This window comes from Loxodonta africana, chromosome 7 (genome assembly GCF_030014295.1).
Source record: "Loxodonta africana isolate mLoxAfr1 chromosome 7, mLoxAfr1.hap2, whole genome shotgun sequence".
Taxonomy (NCBI): Eukaryota; Metazoa; Chordata; class Mammalia; order Proboscidea; family Elephantidae; genus Loxodonta; species Loxodonta africana.
Window position 1 is genome coordinate 90,579,332 of NC_087348.1, and position 19,305 is coordinate 90,598,636.

The window sequence follows — 19,305 nt, forward strand, 5'->3', positions numbered from 1 at the left end:
GCTTCAGTCCAGCCAGGCGGTAGGACTGTCGCCACCGGCCGCTCCCGGCGCAGCGCCCAGCTTGGGAGCGCTGACCCAGCAGCCATATCGCCGAGCAGCGCCCCGGAACAGGTGGCAGGGTGTCTGTTGGGGCGGGGAGAGCGAGGGGGATAGTGTGCCAGGGTTTGTCCAGAGTCCGCCCCGCCCCGGGCCTGGCCTAGTGGCCTGGGTGGAGAGCGAGGAGGGGCCGGCGCGCGGGGAGGAGACCGTGAAGCCTCCCAAGCACGTGGGTCCCCGCGGCGGCGGCCGCGGCTCAGCTGGCGGACAGGAGCAGCGCGGAGGTGAGGGGCTGGAGGCATGAAGGGGACAGGGGACTGGGATAGGTCCGCGGGCGGGGCTTCCGGGACGCGGTGGGTCAGACTTGCGCGGGTCCCGGCTCCGCCTGGGCAAGTAGAGAGTCGGGACAGGTATACTGTAGTTGTCTGAGCCCAGCAAGTTTCCGACCCAGCATGTACTCGAGTAGTTGGACCGTGTGAGCGTGCAGCCGGGGATGCGCGCTGGTACTTTGTCCGCAGTGGAGCGTCGATCTCGGTGAGACTGGACCGATACGCGGAATAGGCTGTGTGTGTCCGCATCTCTGAGAAAGTCTGTGTTAGTGAGTGAGTGAGTACATGCGTCCCTGCGGGGTCGGGTAGCTGAACTTGTAGAGTTTGCCTGTGTTTGTGCTCTCGTGTGGGCGCCTCCGAGGCGTGCAGCCGCGATCAGATACCCGGGAACACCCCCCCTCCTCCCCACACGTACACTTTGCCGGAGACTCGCTGCGCCTCCCTCCTCCAGGGGATCTCTCGGTGGGTGGCACGCCAAGCCTGGGCGCCTGTACCACTGGGGAGGGGGGATGGGGGGCAACAGGGGTGGAAGGGGCTTGGCGGTGAAAGGACAGTTAAGCCTCTGTCGGGGGACTTTTGATCTGGCAAGTGGTGCTGTGGCAAGTCAGTCAGGAGGAAGGCAATAGTGAGCCATGTAGGGTTTATGAGTAGGGGAAGTTCATGGTCAGAGAAGCTTTTCAGAAAGATTTGTCCTGGTACCTTTTCACCGCTATTGCAGGCCCCCAGAAAGGGAGGTCTGGGCACTGGAGTAGGGGAAGAGGGCCTCCCTCAGACCTCCCTCCCCTGCCCCCTTGTCTTGAGGTGGGGGGAGGATCCAGGTATTTATCTGGCTTCCAGCTTGTGGGAGGAGGGGTCTTGCATGTGGGCCGTGGGCAAGAAAGAAACACTCCCATGTCATAGGAAATCAGGGCCAAGGGATCAGATCCCCTCAGAATCACTGAAAGGACAATCTCCTCCCTGGTCACCCACCTCTAGACTCCCCCCTGCCTATCCAGTCCTATCCACCTGCCATGTGGCACCATCATTGTAAAGGTCAACTTTGACTATGTCCTTCCCTGTTTACACCCTGCCATGGCTCCCCATTGTCCCCAGGATAGAGGCCAAGTGCCTCAGCCTGGCATTCAAGACCTTTCATGTGAGTCCCTCAGGCCCCACACATTCTATGCCACCTAACCCTCCATGCCAGCCCCACATGACCCCTGGCCTTCTGCCCAACAGACCACACTCTCACACCACTGGCTTTTTGCACACGCCCCTCTTTCCGCCTTCAGTGCGCCTCTCTCTACCCTTTTGCTCACCTGACAAAGTCCTAATCCACTGTCAAGTCCCAGCTCAAAAGACCCATCCTCTAGGAAGCCCTCCCTGACCATTTTCTCCAGGCCTGGTAGGGTTTGCTCTGGGCTTCACGGTTATTGGAATTCCCTTGGTCGTGACTTGATCTCCCAGGTGGACTCGGTCTATGTGGGTGCCTTTCTCTCCATCCAGCCTGGAAGCTCCTAAAGGGCCCAAAAAAGCCTGATCCCAGCCTGGGTTTGCAGGGTACCTCTCAGACCAGGCACTCAGGAGGATTGGCAAGTGTTTGCTGAGACCGTGTGGCTTCCTGGAATGTGATTTAGGATTGTATCACTCTGAGAGTCCAGACTCCTGTGGTTCTGGGACTCTGAAAACCAAAGGCTATCGAAGCAGCAAGTAACAGAATTGAAGAAATGTTTAGCATTCACTTCCAGAACTACATACTCTTAGAATTGGACTTAGTATCCTGGAAATTACTCAGAGTGAAACGGTATCAGAATCACAGACTCACTTTTAACACCTTATACGCTTCCATCCCATTTTCTCTCTTGGGTTTCCCCAGTCTCACTTTCATCCCAAGCTGGGTCCTTCTTGCTTCTCCTCAAGCCTGAGCACAGCTCCTCTTTCAGGATCCTTTCCTGGCTGCTCTGCTAATGAGCTGTGCCCCTGTGCTGGGGACATCTGGAAGGAACCCCTGCTGTGGTAGCTCATGTATTCCAGGGTCTCCCTGCCATGACAGGCAGACACAGCCCCCACCTCAGGGCAGGGTATGATTTGTTAGCACCATAGAGCACCCATCTGCCCCCTCATCTCACTTGTTTCTCATGACCTGTCCCAACCAGCAAAGATTTTCCCCACTTCATCAGTGAGGAGCCTGAGGCCAAGAGAGGGGAGTGACTTGACCAAGATGGCACAGCCTGGTTGCTTCCAAGTTGGAGGCTGAATCCAGGGCGCCTCTGAATACGGCTAGAGGGATTTGGATGTGATAGGTTGGGGTGATATCCAAGGAATTGTGATTCTGAACCAATTTGGTTCAGCAGTCATCTCCATAGCCTCGTGCTGTGCTGGGCTGGACTGTGCCAGGTCAGGGTGGGAGAGGTGGTTTGGAGTCCTGCCCTGGGCACTGCCCCACACGGAAAATAATTACAGCACCAGACCTCGAGTAAGGCCCTTCCTCTTTACAGGTCTTGGTTTCTTCATCTGTAAGGTGGGAGAACCAGCCTGGCTGATCTGAGACTCATCCACTCAGATGCTCTGAGCTCAACCCCCGCGGGTGACCCTCACAGCCAGAGCCAAAAGGGAGAGAGCTTTTGAGAGGGGGCTACAGAGCGCTAGGTAGGGCCTCCAGAAGGCTCCAAAGGCCTCGCACCACTACGGCACCTACTGATAGCATCTGAGGTTACCACCCGCCCCCCCCCCCCCGTCAACAACTCTTTCTTTGAGCCCAGCCCAGCCCAGCCCAGTGCTTGTGACCCAGAAAGCACACCAGGCAAGGATGGGGGGCCTACTGGCCTTCAGTCCCTTGAAGGACATAAAGGAGGCAGGGGATAACTTCCAGAATCCTAAGCCTGTCCTCCAACCCAGCCTCATCCCCTCTACTCCCCTTGAGCCACAGGGATGACTGATAGTTCCCCCAACTGTGATCTCTTTCCCCAGGTTTGCTTACTCTGCTTCTCCCCTCTCTCCCCCCACCTGACTCCTACTCATCTTCCAAAATACAGCTCAGGTGTCCTCTCCTCCAGAAAGCCTCCCCTGACCACCCCACCATTCCCATGAGTGGCATTATGGCTCCCTCAGCTCTGGGTGCCCCTGCCTCCCTCAGCCTCCACCACCCTGAGTTGTCATTGTCTGTTTTGGATTCTAATCCCACCCCCCCCCACCTTCATGATGAGCTCCCTGAGGGCAGGAAAGGGTCTCTTCCACTTCAGAGTCCCCAGGCACTCTGCACAGGCACAGGCATAGAGATGTGGTGACCTCTGTAAAGAGTGAGTGAATAAGGAAGTGTGATGGGGCTCTGGTCCCTGCTGGTGGTCCTTGAACTGCCCTCCCCTCTGAGAATGGCCTTTGATGTGGGAAACTGGATCTGTGGTCAGTCTGGCTGTGATCTCACTACCTACAGCCACTGCCCACAATTCCTGTGGGATTTCCTGCCCCTCGTGGCTTCCTGGGATACCCCATCCTACCTGCCTTTTCCACGAGCTGAAATCTTCCCTTTTAATTATCTCATAAAGTGAGTTTAAAGCATCTCATTTAACTATCTCAACAATCTTATAAGGCCGTTGTTGTTCAGTGTCGTCGAGTCAGTTCTGATCATAGATGCCCCGCGTGTTACAGAGGAGAGCTGCCCCTTAGGGTTTTCTTGGCTGTAATCTTTACAGGAGCAGATTACCAGGTCTTTCTCCTGCAGAGCCACTGGGTGGGTTTGAACCTCCAACCTTTCGGTTAGCAGCCTAGTGCTTAATCATTGCGCCACCAGGGCTCCTTATAAGGCAGTACTGTTGTTATATTGAGAGGAAACTGAGGCTTAGGTTTTAGAGTTAAGAGATTTATCCAGGTCCCACAGCTGGGAATGGCAGAACTGGGATTTGAACCAGCGTCTTGCCCCCACCCTCAGCTACCTAGGTTTTTCCAAAAAGCCCCAACAATTTCCCACCTTCCTAGTGCCCTCCCATGCCTATTCCATGGTGTTCTGGGCCTAAGTCCTGTGTCTCCCCTCGCAGCATCCCACCCCTGGCAGAGGCAGGCAGTGGGGTTTTCCAGAGTGTGACAACAGAACACTCTCTCCTTCCAAGCTGGACAGGGCCAGCCAGGTGGGTTGGTGGGCAGGCACATTCCAGAGCCACCCTAGCAGAGTAGCTGGAATGTAGTCCAACAGCCCTGGAAATTCTGGCCTGGGAATGGCCTCTGCCCCTCCTCCTAGGTTTGGGCTCTATCCTGGGGCCAAAGGAAGAAAGACCCAGTCTGAGATAGGACTGGAGTGGGGGAGGGCGTTGGCGGGGGGGCGGGGGGGGCCAAGTAGTCTGCATACTAGACTTGGTTCTGCCCTTGACTTACTGGGTGACCTTGGATGAGTCACTATCTCCCTTTCTGAGCCTTTGTTTCTTTATCTGTGAGATGGGTACAATAACCATCGTGCTGCTTCACACTGGAGATGTGCCAGAGAGATCTTGGATCTTGCCAGTTGGGTGCTCCCTCTAGCAAAGAGGGCTGGCCAGAGAGCTTCCTGGAGGAGAGGACCTGGGCCTTGGAGGGTGGAGGGTAGCAGTCAGGGCCACAGCTTCTGAAGTCAGGCAAATCAGGGCTGCTACTGCCATTTGCTAGCTTTGTGACCCTGGAGAGGTTATTGAGCCTCTCTGAGCCTCTCAGAATTAATGAAGCCACCTAACACAGAACTTGGCACAGAGAAAACACTCAAGTGGTGGAAGCTCTTGTTATGATATAGGTGTTAGAAGGTAGGGGAGGGTGTCCTTGGAAGAGGGGACTTTGTGAGCGAAGATATGACCATGGTGTGGCATTTGATGTGCTTGAGACAGGAAGGTGAGGGTGGAACAGAGAGGGAGAGTCAGCTGAAGGGGCAACAGGACCAGATCAGCCAGGGCCTTGAATGCCAGGCTAAGGAGCTTAGACTTTAGCCTGAGGACAATAGGGAGCCATGGAAGGATTTTTAGCTGGACAGTAATGTGGTCATATTTGTGTTTTAGGAAGATCACGTGACTGCAGTGTGAAAGACGGGCAGGCAGGGGCAGGGGTGGAGGCAAGAACAGTGAGGAGGCTGGTGCAGGGATCTGAAGGAAAAACACAGGGCTGGCCTAAGGTGGGGGCTGCGGGGTGGGGACCACATGGTGCATGTCTGAGGCACTTGACTGGTTGAACCCATGGACTTAGTGAGTGACGGGCTCCATGTCTCTGAGGTTTGAAATCTGGAAGGATGGTGAAAGTGATGTGTTCCACCGTAGCATGTAGAGTCAAAGCATCTCCTAGGGAGGAGAAGACAGGGAGTGATCCCTTGGCAGAATGGGGTGGAAAAAGGTGATGCTCTTTCACCTTGTCACTAGAGCAGACTGGCAGATAGTTACCAGCCCACTGGCCTATGTCAACGCGAGACTACTGGGGCAAGGTGCAGTAAGCTCTCTTTCTCCAGTGATGCGTTTGAGGTTCTGGTGCATGCTGGGACCTGCCCATCCAGACAGGGGTGCCTCCACCAGGTAATCATCCCTTCACTGAAGCCCTGCTGTACCTGACGTATGTGAGGGGCTTGCAGGTTGAAGAGATCAGAACCAGGGCCGGAATTCAGAAGACCCGGGTTCCAGTCTTACCATGAGGCCTTGGGTCAGGGCCACAGCTTCTGAAATCAGACAGGTCAGGGTTGCTTCTGCCATTTGCTAGCTTTGTGGCCCTAGAGAAGGCTGAGTGTGAATCTGACTGTGACTGTGTATCTGTGTGTCTATGCCTGTGTGTGTAGGTATGTGGCTTGTGTGTTTATAACGCCCAGGGAGAAATGGTTAGAGGAAGGAGTGGAGAAGGGGAGTGTTCCAGATAGAGACCTAGCTGGAGTGAAAGTATATTGGCGGAATTACCGCAGAGTGACTACTGGACAAAGTGGGTATTGATTGTTTCTTTGCTGTGCAGAATCACAGAGCCAGGACTGAGGGAGGGGGTGCTGGCGACTCTTCTCAGCTCTGCAGGATATGAGGGAAGACCTTCCCCCAGCAGAGCCGTCCTCCTGCAAAAGGGGGTGATTGTGGAAGGAGGCTGCAAGTACCCCATCCCTTTTGCATTCAAGGGGGGTGGACAGTGGTAGAGGGAAGCAGGTTGCAGAGGGCATTCCTGCCAGTGCAAGCACACCAGGTCGTCTTTCTGCCTTAAGCAGGCCAAAGTTAGAGGGGGTGGCCCCGAGAAGGCTTGACCTGGCTGGCATCTTGAGACTCAGAGCCCATGCTGCCAACACCTCCCTGTGTCTGCAGGAGCCAGCGGCAGCAGCAGCTGCCTGCCATGAGAAATGATGGAAGAACTGACGCAAGGGCACAGCCCCGGGCTGGGCGGCCTGTTTTTCCTGTTTCCTGCAGAGTTCCCTGCAGCCTGGTCCAGGTGTGTGCATTCATGAGTGAGGAGCCTAAGCAGGCAGTGAGCATCCTGACAGCCAGAGCAGGTGGTCAGGTAGGTGTGTGAGAAGGCGGGGCCCTTCGGCTGGGGGACTGAGCGGCAGGCACTTAATCCTTATAGTAAAACCAAAAATCAAACCCATTGCCATCAAGTTGATTCTGGCTCATAGCAACCCTATAGGACAGGGTAGAGCTGCCCATAGAGCACCTGGGAGATTCAAACTGCCGACCCTTTGGTTAGCAGCCATAGCACCTTGCCACTATGCCACCAGGGTTTCCATCCTTATAGTAGTCCCATTAGTTACCTCGATGAGAAAACAAAGGCTCAGAGTAGTTAAGTAACTCACCCAAGGTCACACAGCTGGTAGGTAGTAGGGCCAGGTTGTGTATGTGTTGGGGGTTGGTGGGCGTGTGTGCATGTGTATAAGCTGAACTGGGGTTAGAGCAAAAGAGTCCTAAGGCAGGTGTCTGGCTCTAGCCTCTGCTCTGCCCTGCTCCCTCATCCAAGGCTGGGATGAACTCAGGCTTTGGAGCCCTGGGTGTTAAGCATATTTTTCCAATTCCTGGCGTGTGACCTTGAGCAAGTAGCTTAACCTCTGTGGCAGAATCGACTGCACCCAACAACAACAACAACAGAGGGTGGAGGACCAAAAAAAAAAAAAACCGTAGCCGTCAAGTCAATACCAACTCACAGGGGGATGAAATGAAGAGGCTGCATGGAGGTTGCTCAGCCAAGTTTAGCCCATACGAAGCGGGGGGGGGGGGCTCCAGGATTGGGGGGTCCTGACCCAGACTGACCCATGACCTGGGCCAGAGATGGATGAGATAAAAGAATGTGCCTGGCCTTGGTTTGGATAGCTGAGCCATCTCCAGGACACCTGTGTCCAGTTCCCCTCCCCCTAGTGGCTTCCTGGCCTGTCCAGAGAAGGAAACATAGCCCAGGTCTTTTCTGGAGTGGGAGCAGACCCCAGGCAGGCTGGGATCCCACGAAGTCTGGGTGACCCCTGGCCACCCAGAGTCAGCAACTAAGAAATCTTTAACCATCACTATTCTCCAGGAGGCCCTCAAAAAAGCAAGGAAAAGGAGAAGCATCTTCATAACGCTAAGCCTCCTCTGGGCCCTCATCACCTCTTGTGCATCACTCTTCATTCATGTAACACGTGTCCCTGCTGGATGATAGGGACAGAGAGGAAAATCAGATGGACCCAGCCCTCCAAGAGCACCTGGAGTGTATTGGGGTAGAGCGTGAACGGACAATTTACCATCATGGCATGAGGAACACCCCGGGTGGTGGTGGAAGGGGAGAGCTTCAGAGGTGAGGTGACATTTGAGAAGGGCCTTGAGGAATGATAGAATGCATTGGAGGCTCTGTAGGTTCTAGAAAGGCTTTCTAGGCAGAAAGAACAGCACAAACAGAGTTGGGAGGCCTGGAAGGGCATTTAAATGGCTCATATTTCCCCTCCAGACTAGGAGCTCCTTAGGAACAGGGCCAGCCAGAACTGGGCACAGAAGGGCTAATGAGTGGTGTTGAACAAATTAGGGGAGAGATGATCTCTAGGGTGCCTGGAGTGAGGCCCCAAAGTGGCATCTGGGGCCAGGAAACCCATTAGTTTTTTCTATTAGCTGGAGAGGCAAAGGGGGAGGCCTGAAGGAGAGCGTCTGCACTTGGCCATCTCCATAAAGAGAGGGTGGAGAGCTAGGAAAATGTACTCACAGGTTACTGAGACTGCCTGTGGAGGGAGGGGGCAGGCAGGGTTAGGTTAGACTGGGGCCACGGTGATCGAGTCCCCAGCTGGCCCAGGAGGGTGGAGGCTGGGACCAGGTGGAAAGGGCAACTCCCTCTGCTCACGGGAAAACTTAAGGAAGTCTCCACCCATCTTCTCAGTGTCAGAGGTTCCACCATTAGTGATTAGTAGGAAACTCTTAGTGCAGAGATGAGATCTGGATTACAAAGGGAAGAGATCTCAGCCCTGGGAAAGGAGCAGGGCAGCCCTGTGGAGTGGGCCTGGGTGTGTGTGCCCGGCATGGCTGAAGCCACCCTACTGTCTCAAGAGGGGAAAGGACCTCATGGGGGGAGCTAGGGGGCTGTAGTTCTCCAAAGCCAGGAGATATGGCCCATGAGAGGTCTGAGACTCCACGAGGGTAGGAAGTACCTGATGTATCCAAGGCTCTGTGGCCAACTGGCTTCCAGCCGGGGCTCTGTCCCCAGGTGAGAGTGTGGCCCCTCCACTGGTCCTTGGTGTCACACTCCATCCTCCTCACCCCCCCCCCACAGCTTCTGTGAGCCAGCAATGGTCCCAGCTTTCGCCATCCACACATCCCATGACACATCTTCTCCTCTCCCTACCCCTACTCCTCCTCCCGACCCCTCCATGTCACCCAGCCCTAAGCCAGGCCTCCTCTTGGCCACCTCCCTCTCCTATCCCTCCTCCAATCAGAGGGACCCCTCTTGCCTAGCCTTTGCTTGAGAGCTGCTTGCATACCCCCAGGAGCAGGTAGTTCACACCCTCCCTCCTATGGCACCTTCCACTGTGGTAGGAATTGCAGCCCAGCCACTTACTGGCGTGTGACCTTGGCCAGATTACTAAAATAATCTGTGTCTCAGCCTCATTATTGGAGACCTGGGGGTGATGCCCTGACTCCCAGAAACATGTGGTATGGTATAAATAAAGTAACATTTCTAAAGAGCACATTAGTAGTAAAGTTTGAGTATCATCAGCTATCCCTACTCCTCACCCTATTAGAAAGTTATCCTTTGTGTTTGTCTAAAACCTGCCTGCCTGGGACTCCTGCTGTGACTTCTAGCCTGGCTTCTGGGACTATTAGGCACACCTTTTCCCTCCAGCCCGGGATGCCTGCTGCCTACCTTCTAGCTAAGAGAGCTCCTATTGGTCACATTGGTGGAATGGGGAGGGGAGAGAAGCCAAAGTCCTGCTGTCTGGGAGCTCACTGTCTGCTGGGCAGTCAGACCTCATGGGTGCGTTATATGCCACTAAGAATAAGGTAGAGAAATGTCAAGATAGTAATGGTGTGTGAAGAGAAGCTGGGAAGACCTAGCGGAAGCTGAATTTGCCCCTCAAAAGAAGTTCCCTTCTGCCCCCCACCCCTACCTCCACCCCAGTCTTCCCTGGAATCTCCAGGAGGGTCACTGCCCATTGGGCAGCCTCACAGGCCAGGGGCAGGACTATTGTTTACAGATGTAGAAAGTTCCAGAATATAGAAGTCCTAAAAAATATTTGCTGAGTGAATTAATGAATGACTGAAGAGGGGAACCCTTGGGAAAATAACCTCAAATACCAGGCATAAGGCCAGAGTTTCCCTGGAGAGTAGATAGACGAGCTAAAGCAAAGAACTTACTAAGGCCTCCAGGAGGAAATGGGTAGCCCACTGCTCAGGAACATCCCAGCAGGCAGTGGACACTGGGTGTGAGGCAGAGCCAGTCAGCTTCAAAGGCCCCTTTCAATGAATCTGAAATTATACCCCTCTGGGCCCACCAGATCCTCAGATTCTAGAACTTGGAATCCTATATCTAGAGCTCTGTAATCCGGAAATTCTAGAGCAGGGTCAACAAACTCTTTTTGTAAATGGTCAGAGAGTAAATATTTTAGGCTTTGCTGCTATATGGTCTTTGTCCAAATTATTCAACTCTTTATAAACGAGTGGGTGTGGCTGTGTTCCAATAAAGCTTTATTCACCAAAACAGACTGGTGAACTGAATTTAGCCCTCGGATTATAGTTTGACTACCCCTCTTCTAAAGTTTTAGAATTGTATGGTTCTGATATTCATGGATCTCATGCATTCTCCAGGTTCCAGGGCTCTAGAACTCTGTGATTTGAAGGCTTTGGGTTTTCTGGGTCCAGGGAGAGATCCAGACCAGATGGCAACAAAGACTGAACAAGGATACTTGGGGCCCCTCATGGCTCTATTCAGGGTGGGCATGTCAGGCCTCCCCGCTGAGCCCTGGCCATGGCCCTGATGTCTGTTCCCCCCACCCCCTTCCCCTGCAGGGTGATGGCGGAAGACCTGGACCCCTGGAATGGCACCAACAATGGCACCTGGGATGGGGATGAGCTGGGCTACAGGTGCCGCTTCAACGAGGACTTCAAGTATGTGCTGCTGCCTGTGTCCTATGGTATAGTGTGCGTGCTCGGGCTGTGTCTGAACGCTGTGGCACTCTATGCCTTCCTGTGCCGCCTCAAGACTTGGAATGCCTCCACCACGTACATGTTCCACCTGGCTGTGTCGGATGCACTGTACGCGGCTTCCCTGCCGCTGCTGGTCTACTACTACGCCCGTGGCGACCACTGGCCCTTCAGCACAGTGCTCTGCAAGCTGGTGCGCTTTCTCTTCTATACCAACCTTTACTGCAGCATTCTCTTCCTCACCTGCATCAGCGTGCACCGATGCCTGGGTGTCTTGCGACCCCTGCGCTCACTGCGCTGGGGCCAGGCCCACTATGCCCGCCGGGTGGCAGCTGCCGTGTGGGTACTGGTGCTGGCCTGCCAGGCACCTGTACTCTACTTCGTCACCACCAGCACGCGTGGCACCCGCATTACCTGCCACGACACCTCGGCACCGGAGCTCTTCAGCCACTTCGTGGCCTACAGCTCCGTAATGCTGGGCTTGCTCTTCACTGTGCCCTTTGCCATCATCCTGGTCTGTTATGTGCTCATGGCACAGAGGCTGCTAAAGCCAACTTCTGGGGCCACAGGAGGCCTGCCGTGGGCCAAGCGAAAGTCAGTGCGCACCATTGCCGTGGTGCTGACTGTCTTCGCCATCTGCTTCCTGCCTTTCCACGTCACCCGCACCCTCTACTACTCCTTCCGCTCTCTTGACCTCAGCTGCCACACCCTCAATGCCATCAACATGGCTTACAAGATCACCCGGCCACTGGCCAGTGCCAACAGTTGCCTTGACCCCGTGCTCTACTTCCTGGCTGGGCAGAGGCTCGTGCGCTTTGCCCGTGAAGCCAAGCCACCCATAGGCCCCATCCCTACCACCCAGGCTCGCCGCAGGCTGGGCATGCGCAGGCCTGGCAAAAATGACACCAAGAGGACAGAGAACCTGTCAGCCAGCAGTGAGGGCTCTAGACAGACAGAGTCTACGCCAGCTGGTGGCGAGAACACTACGGATGTCCGGCTGTAAGACCTGTACCCTTTGGCCATGTGCAAGTCTGTGTGGGTGACTGGAGGGGACCAAGACTTGTTCATATGAGACCGTCTCCCCACATGTGGACTCATGCCAGATGACCAAGGGAGCCATGACCCCAACTCCATCCTGTGGCAGGGGCTCAGGACACACTGTGGTCCAGATTGCTCAGCAGTCCCCATAGTCCCCAGTCATCATTTGTATGTATGAGTTGGGGAATAAGGTTTCAGAAAAGGCAAGGGTTCAGGGCCAATGCCTCGCCCTGGCCTGACCCACGTAAATAGCCATTGGTGCCTGCCAAGATACCTAGGCTGGAGTTCGGCCTAATCAAGTCACATGGAGAAACTGAGACCCGTTTGGAAAGGAAGGTGACTTACCAAGGTCACGTAGCAGAATCTGAGCCATAGCTACCTGGGGTGGGGCAGAGTCACAGGGTGACTAGGGGACCGGGGTAAGTGGCCAGAGCTAAGTCACTTACAGAAGTCATGGAGGAGGCTGGGATCACAGTGGACTCAACTCTGAGGAATTCCCCTAGCCCAAGAGATGAACATCTGGGGACTGGTGCCATAAATCCATCTGTAGGCTCCCCTGGACGAGGAGCCAGTTTGAAACTGTAACTTATACTAAAGGTTTCGTTGCTTCCTAAGCTGAGCTGTGGCTGATGAGTGGCCTAGGAATGGGGATGTAGCCTGGGAAGCTCTTACCACCCGCACCAGGGCCCTGTTTTTAACCTGTTCTGCCATCTGCCTCCCCAGGAGTAGACTTACTTAAGGGACCCCCTCTCTGGACTCAAGGTTATCAGGTTATCTTCCATTTTAAAGCCAACTGGCTTCTGTGCCCAGCACGAAGAAGAGTCAGGTGGGGTCCTAGGCCTTGGGGATTCCCCAGTCTGGGACTCAATGGGCTGACCAGTCATGTGCTAGTAAATGTTAAACCATTCAACTGGCTCTGTGGTGGAGGTGTGGGGTACCCCTTATTTGTGGCATTGCCAATTGCCACGGTGTAAATATTTCCACCATGGTCAATTTCAGGCTACCAATGTGATGTCAACCCCCTAGCAAGTTTTCTGAAAATTTAACAATCAGCTCTTACAAAAAGATACAGGTCAACTCTAGCACACCACTGGATGATGCTGAGTGGTTGGGGCTGTGGACTCGAGGGCCAGAGAAAGCTTCCTGGAGTTGGGGTACTCCTGGGTTCTAAGAAGAGCATTTCACCAGGAGGAGAACATACAGGTGCAGGATCTATTCTGGGCAGAGCCATGGGAACAAGAGAGCAGGGAGTGCAGAAACTGTAGGCAGGCTGGGCAGCTGGCACCCAGGCTCAAGGCGGGACATCTGGGGGCCAGGTCACAAAAAGGCCAAGTTGGGGCTCGCTCCTTGCCCTGACCATGAGGTTTGCCCTGCACTGTGGGTAACTGTTTAAGAGGCTCATTCCTCTTCCCATCCAGTCCTCTGCATCCTGCGAAAATACCAGCTGCATGATATGACGCTTAAAGCTCAGGCTGGATCACGGCTTGGTGTGGGGGAGAGGGCCTTACCTGTGACAGGATCTGAGCGCAGCCAGGGCCACTTTGAACCAATTTGGGGAGCTCAGCTGGACAGGGCCCAGCCTGCAGGGACAGGGCAAAGTGGATAAGCCTCATTCTTGACCTCAGGGATGGGGACACACTCCCTCACCCTCTGGGAGATCCCTTTTCCTGTGATGGACCCACTCTGCCTGAGAGACGTTCTCTCCACCCCCGAGACCTGCCTCCTCCGATTTCTCCACTCAGAGCCTAGCTTCCCAGCTCCGTCATGTGATGGAGTTTTTAGATCCATCACTGGCCTAGGCTCAAATGATTACACTGAATTATGCTATGTGGGTAACTTGCCCAAAGTACTGTGAGATGGTCACCTCCCACATTCTGGGTGCTGTACTTCTATTAATGTAACCAGAATCCCTCCAGGCCTTCTGGTGACACAGAGCAGATAGCCCAATAAGCAAGGTATGCATGGGCTTACTTGTACATACTTACTAATGTGTAGTGAACAATGTCACCTGTTTCTCACCACAGTTTTGATGTGGTAAAACCCATGTGAAATTGTTCACTACAGATGAGCAAGTAAACACAAGTAAGCCCGTGTGTACCTTGCTTACTGGTTATTCCACCCTTAGGTGACCACTTCTCACAATCTATCCTTGAGCCTTTACTGCAGGCCTGAGCCTAATAATCTCTTTCCCACCAGCTTCTGCTCAGGCCGAACCTCATCCCAGTTTATAGGGAGTCCCTACTCAGGTAAGATCCTCTGCTAGCCTGAAGTGTGAATGCTGAGCTCTGCCCCCCTCAGGACTGAGAGACAGGGGCTACATGCTGACTTTGGAGCCCCTTGAATGTGCATCCGTAGCCAGGGGTGGCTCTGTGGCCACCACAGGCTTAAGTTACCCCTTAACCCAATGCCCTCATGGCCTGCTAACCTATTCCTCCAGCAGCTTCCCGGGAGACCCCCAGAACCCAGCGCCCCACAGTGGCCCCACTCAGGCCCAGCCCCAAGAAGCTTCTAAGAGCCAACTGTCTGCAGATTTCTAAGGGCATGGGCCCTGGGTGAGAGGAGGGGCTCACCCACCCTCTAATCCTATGACAGGCACTGGTGGGGGTGAGGCATGGAGGTGCTAAGGGAACCAGGGACAGGTGCAGGGTCCCACCTTTTGACCCCAGTCAGGCTGCACCTGTATGGGCAGGCCCTCTGTGTGGACATCTTACCTTGTTGCAGAGTGCCTGGGCTACCCGCCTGGTGGGTAAAGTTCCTGACCCCGCAGCCTTGTGCTATTTTCAGCTCAAATAAGAGCAGGATTTTCCACTCCCAGCCCCAGACCATTGTCCAGCAGTGATGGGTGTGTGTGTCTTGGTGGGGGTGGGAGGGGAGTTGCCTGCCCTCAAACTACCTCCTCTTATTCTCTGGGCCTCCCTGCCCCCTCCTCACCTCCCAACCCTGACATCACTTCCTGGGGCTGTTGACTCCTGAAGGCAACTGTGAAAGGGCATGTGAGTCTCCCAGATGGCACAGCCACAAATAGGGACCCCAGGGATTATCCAGTCCAGCTGCAGGCTCAAGGCCAGAGGCGATGGGGCCTTGCCCAAGATTACTCAGCAGGTCAGCGCGGCGCCAGGACGTAAGCTGGGGGCCCTCAGGCTGCTCCTGCTGTTCCACTGCCTGCCCCATTAGCGCAGGTCAGTGCCTTTGTACAAATCCAGCCATGCCCTGCAGTGCCCCGCTTTTCCCAACCAGGGTGGACAGAGCTGTGAAGCCAAGGCCAGAGACACAAGGCTGGGGGGGGAGCAGGGGCATAGGGGAGTAAATGCCTGCTGACTTGCTTGCAGCAGCTGTTCTCAATGCGTTTCGTGCCACCAGGACAGGGTCCTGACATGTAGGGGTCTCTGCCCTGGGTGGCAGGTGTCTCAGGGCCCAGGAAGGAGGGGAGAATCCTAGAAGACATTCCCATCCTCACCCTCCAAGGCCAGGGAAGGCCCTGGACAACGTGCTTCCTAGAGCAGCTGCTCCAGTCTTGGTCTGGGTCGGGCCACCAAAGCCACCCTTCTGCCACCACTCGTCATGGCAGCTCTGGGCTGACCTCTGTTTAAAGTCAGGCACATGGGGGAGGGAGCTCACATACTACCTATGTTGCAGGCACCATGCAAGACCCTCTCACATCCATTATATTAGTTATTCTTCACAATAACCCTATGTAGTTTATGCCCATTTAGTAGACAAGGGAGTAACTTGCTCTGGGTTATACAGGCAGTAAGTGGGCTAGTCAACATGGAATCCAGGTCCAGCTGATGCCAGATTAGTTCCCTTTTCAGTATCCTACCCCACTCGCAACCCCCAGGGGCAAGGGTCCATAAGTGACCCTTGATTCAAGACAAGAGAGGCAGTGTGTAGAGGATGGGGCTAAGAGCACAGGCCCTACACCCCGGCCACCTGGGTTTGAATGTTGTCTCCACTTCTTTCAGCTGTGGAACCTTGGGTAGGTTACTTCATCTTGCAGCACCTCAGTTTTCTCATTTCTAAAATGGGATAATCATACTACCTCCCTCCTAGGGCACTGGGAGGCTTCACTGAGTGGATAACACACAAGGAGTGTTTAGAACAGTGCCTGGTAAGTAGTAAGCATTTATATACCAGACCCTGTGCTGGAAGGCTACCTAGGCAAACCAGCCGGTCCCTGCCCTCACAGAAGTGACATCATTTAATATGTAATCACACTGGGATAGGTGTTTGAAGGAGAGGTTGGTGTGCTGGTCAGTGAGCAGCAGGAGGCCTGACCTGCCCAGAGACCCACTGTGGCCGAGACCTCCCCAGGTGTGGGAGAAGGGAAGCAGGTCCATCCTCTGCCCTGACTGGCACTGGGTAGCTTTCAGGCACACAGGCCTGTGTGTGTTCACAGAACCTTGTCCAGGTGCCTGGCTACCAAAGGGCAGCAGGGAGAGTGGGATGAGAAAGAGGAGGGTGCTCCCAATATCAAGCTTCAGGAACCAGTCCCTATGGGCTAGAGAGTGCCCACCCACTCGTGGCAGCAGGCTTAGCCATTTTTCCATGACTGGTGGTGCCTGCCATGGCGTACTACAGCTGTACCTTGGCTCAACCTGGAGACCTGGGGTGGTGAGACTGGCTTGGAGCTGAGCCCAAGCAAGGAATGAATGGGCAGCCTTTGCTGTGTGACTTGAGGCCACCTGCCTGCCCTCTCTGGACCACCCTCTAGAGCCTGCCTCCCTCTACTTCTGTCTACTTCAGTTAAGGCATCAGCTGCCTAGACTTTTCCTCAAAGGCACTACAGCTGATCGATCCCCTGGGCATTCCCAAATCCGTCTGGGCAATCTGCTCTGAGGACTGGAGTGGGACAGTGGGTCTCCTCTGTCATCAAGTGGCCAGAGAGGCGAAGTTACTTCACTGCCACCAGCCAGTACGTTGGAGAGCAGGTAGTCCAACGCCTGATGCTGCTGCCTCCTATGGGGTGGAGGGTAGAGCTTGACCAGGAGTGACCAGGCTGCAGAGTGAGGGATGAACTTGTCTTCCCAGTGGGTGTGTTGTTGTCCTGTGTGTGTATGTGTGTGTGTGCAGGGGCGGGGGAGGAGAATTGAGCCCTAGAAGTCAAACTCTCACCCTCCTCTGCCCTGATGCCCCATGTGACTGTGGGTGAGTCCCTTCACCCCTCTGGGCATCAGATCCCCTCTGCAATGGGGCTGGGCTTCTGCCCAGCCACTCTTCCTTCAGTAGGGGCTTGCCGGAGTTGCCTCTGTCTTGGCTCCAGCTCAGTCAGATGTCCAGACCCGATCCTGTCCCAGCCAGGAAAAAGGAGCCCGGCTGGCCACAGTCATTCCTCAGCCCCAAATCCTGTCCCCAGGGGCTCCACCCTCTGCCCTGGACTATTTTAAGCCCCTGGAGATGGAATCAGAAAAGGATTTTCCACTCTTAGCACAATGGCTGCCCTGGGCCATTGTCTGGCAGTGATGGGTGGGATCTGTCTGCATTCAGATAACTCCCCTGGCCTACCCTCGGCCCTCCCCGTCCGGGTCCTTGGCAATGACATAACTTCCTGGGGCTGTCAACTCCTGAAGGCCACTGTGAAAGGGCACGTGAATCCTCTGGGAGAATACAGCCACAGTGGAATCTGGAGTTTTCCCTCCTGGTAGGGGCCCCAGGGATTGTCTGGCTTCTCAGTGGGACTTGATGCCCAGAAAGGCCCTCTCACTGGTCACACAGTGGTCAGGGTGAAGGCTAGATGTGAGCCTGGGGCTCTCTTGCTGTTCCTGCTGCCTAATGCCCTCATTAGCACTAGTCTGTGCCTCCTGGGAGTGAGAGCTTCACTTGGAAGCCCCAGAAGAAGCCTGAGTGGTGTGGGAGGGAGTGGGTACATCTCTGAATTTTGCCCTCAGAGCAGTAAGTTCAGTGTCAAAACCAAACCAAACCTGTTGCCATCAAGTCAATTCCAACTCTTAGCCACCCTATAGGACAGAGTAGAACTGCTCCATGGGGTTTCCAACGCTGTGAATCTTTACAGAACCAGACTACCATATCTTTCTCCTGTGGAGAGGCTGGTGGGTTCAAACCGCCAGCAGCCGAGCACTTAACCGCCATGCTACCAGGGCTCCTGAGCCCAGTGCAAACCCAAAAACCAAACCCATTGCTGTTGAGTCGATTCTGACTCATAACGACCCTATGGGACAGAGTAGAACTGCCCCATAGGGTTTCCAAGGATCGACTGATGGATTTGAGCTGCAGCCGAGCTCTTAATCACTACACCACCAGGGCTCTGAGCTCAGGGCAGGGCCTGTGAAGTCTGTTCTCCCCATTTAGTCCTATTTTTACCAAATGTGGCTTTAACTTACACTGAACTCAGGGTTGACAAGTAGAAGCTTATTTTGGTTTTTTGGTGGTGGGGGTGAGGGGAGACAAAGAAGCTGAGGCAGGAGAAGGGAAAGAGTGGACAGCTTTTGCTGTGTGACCTGAAGCCACCTCCCTGCCTTCAGCCATCACCAGCTCTGTGACTGCAAACTCAGTTTCCTCATCTGTAAAATGGAACTGACGATACTTGTTTTTCCCAGTTCATTGAACAGTGAGCGTGCAGTAAGCTACAAACATGCAACACCTTTATTTTTCTCCCATCACTGCTCCCTGCTCAGTGAGGTCTAATTTCCTTTTCCCATCCATAAACAAACTCTCTGGCAAATTCCAAAACTTCGAGTCACCTTTGCGTAAAAAATTAAATCAGCCCGCTTGAAAGTTTCAATCCCCTGCTTAATGCTCGTTCCTTCTCTCTCCCCAGTGCTGAGAGCAGCAGCCTCCACCTCTTCTGGATCTCTTTCTACTCTGGGTGTTGGGGCTGGTGGGGAGGAAGGAGACTGTACCTCTACCCTGGGGCTGCTTTATCCCTCTCTGCAGTCCTCACTTCTCAGATCACAACAACCTGGCCATCAGGTCCCCTCTGTGCAGAGCCTTCCAAAGCCAGCCCTCTACCCAGGCCCTTGTGTAGATTTTTCAGAATTTTTTTTTTTTTTTTAGAGGAGTCACCCTGGTGATGCTTCTTTTTTTTTTTTTTTTTTTTTTTGAGATGAAAGTCACAAAACATGAAAATAAACCATTTTTAAGTGTAGACTTTAGTGCCATTTAGTACATTCACAGCTTGCAACCATCACTGTGTCTAGTTCCGAAACATTTTCATCACCCCCAGAGGAGACCCCATACCTATTAAGCAGTCATTCCCTCCTCTCCCCTGCCCTGGCAATCTGCTTTCTGCCTCTATAATTTACCTATTCTGGATATTTCATATACGTGGAATGTTTGCCCTTTTGTGTCTGGCCTCTTTCACTTAGCATAGTGTTCTCAAGGTACATTCATGTTGTAGCATGCATCAG

General features: G+C 54.1%; 1 protein-coding gene across 6 annotated transcripts; it reads left to right on the plus strand.

Moving 5' to 3' along the window:
• Window positions 1–191: 191 nt before the first annotated feature.
• On the plus strand, window positions 192–18,922 carry P2RY2 (purinergic receptor P2Y2). 6 transcript variants are annotated; one of them, XM_023538983.2, is made up of 3 exons: window positions 207–320; window positions 6,623–6,746; window positions 10,769–18,922. In XM_023538983.2, exons 2-3 carry the CDS (start codon window positions 6,658–6,660, stop codon window positions 11,904–11,906), a joined length of 1,227 nt encoding a protein of 408 aa, XP_023394751.1. In that variant the 5' UTR covers window positions 207–320; window positions 6,623–6,657; the 3' UTR covers window positions 11,907–18,922. The 6 variants fall into 6 exon arrangements, with proteins under 6 accessions (XP_023394754.1, XP_023394751.1, XP_023394752.1 ...); XM_023538984.2 differs by lacking the exon at window positions 207–320 and adding an exon at window positions 340–570; XM_023538982.2 differs by lacking the exon at window positions 207–320 and adding an exon at window positions 7,818–8,075 and having other exon boundaries at window positions 4,686–6,815.
• The last annotated feature ends 383 nt before the right edge of the window (window positions 18,923–19,305 follow it).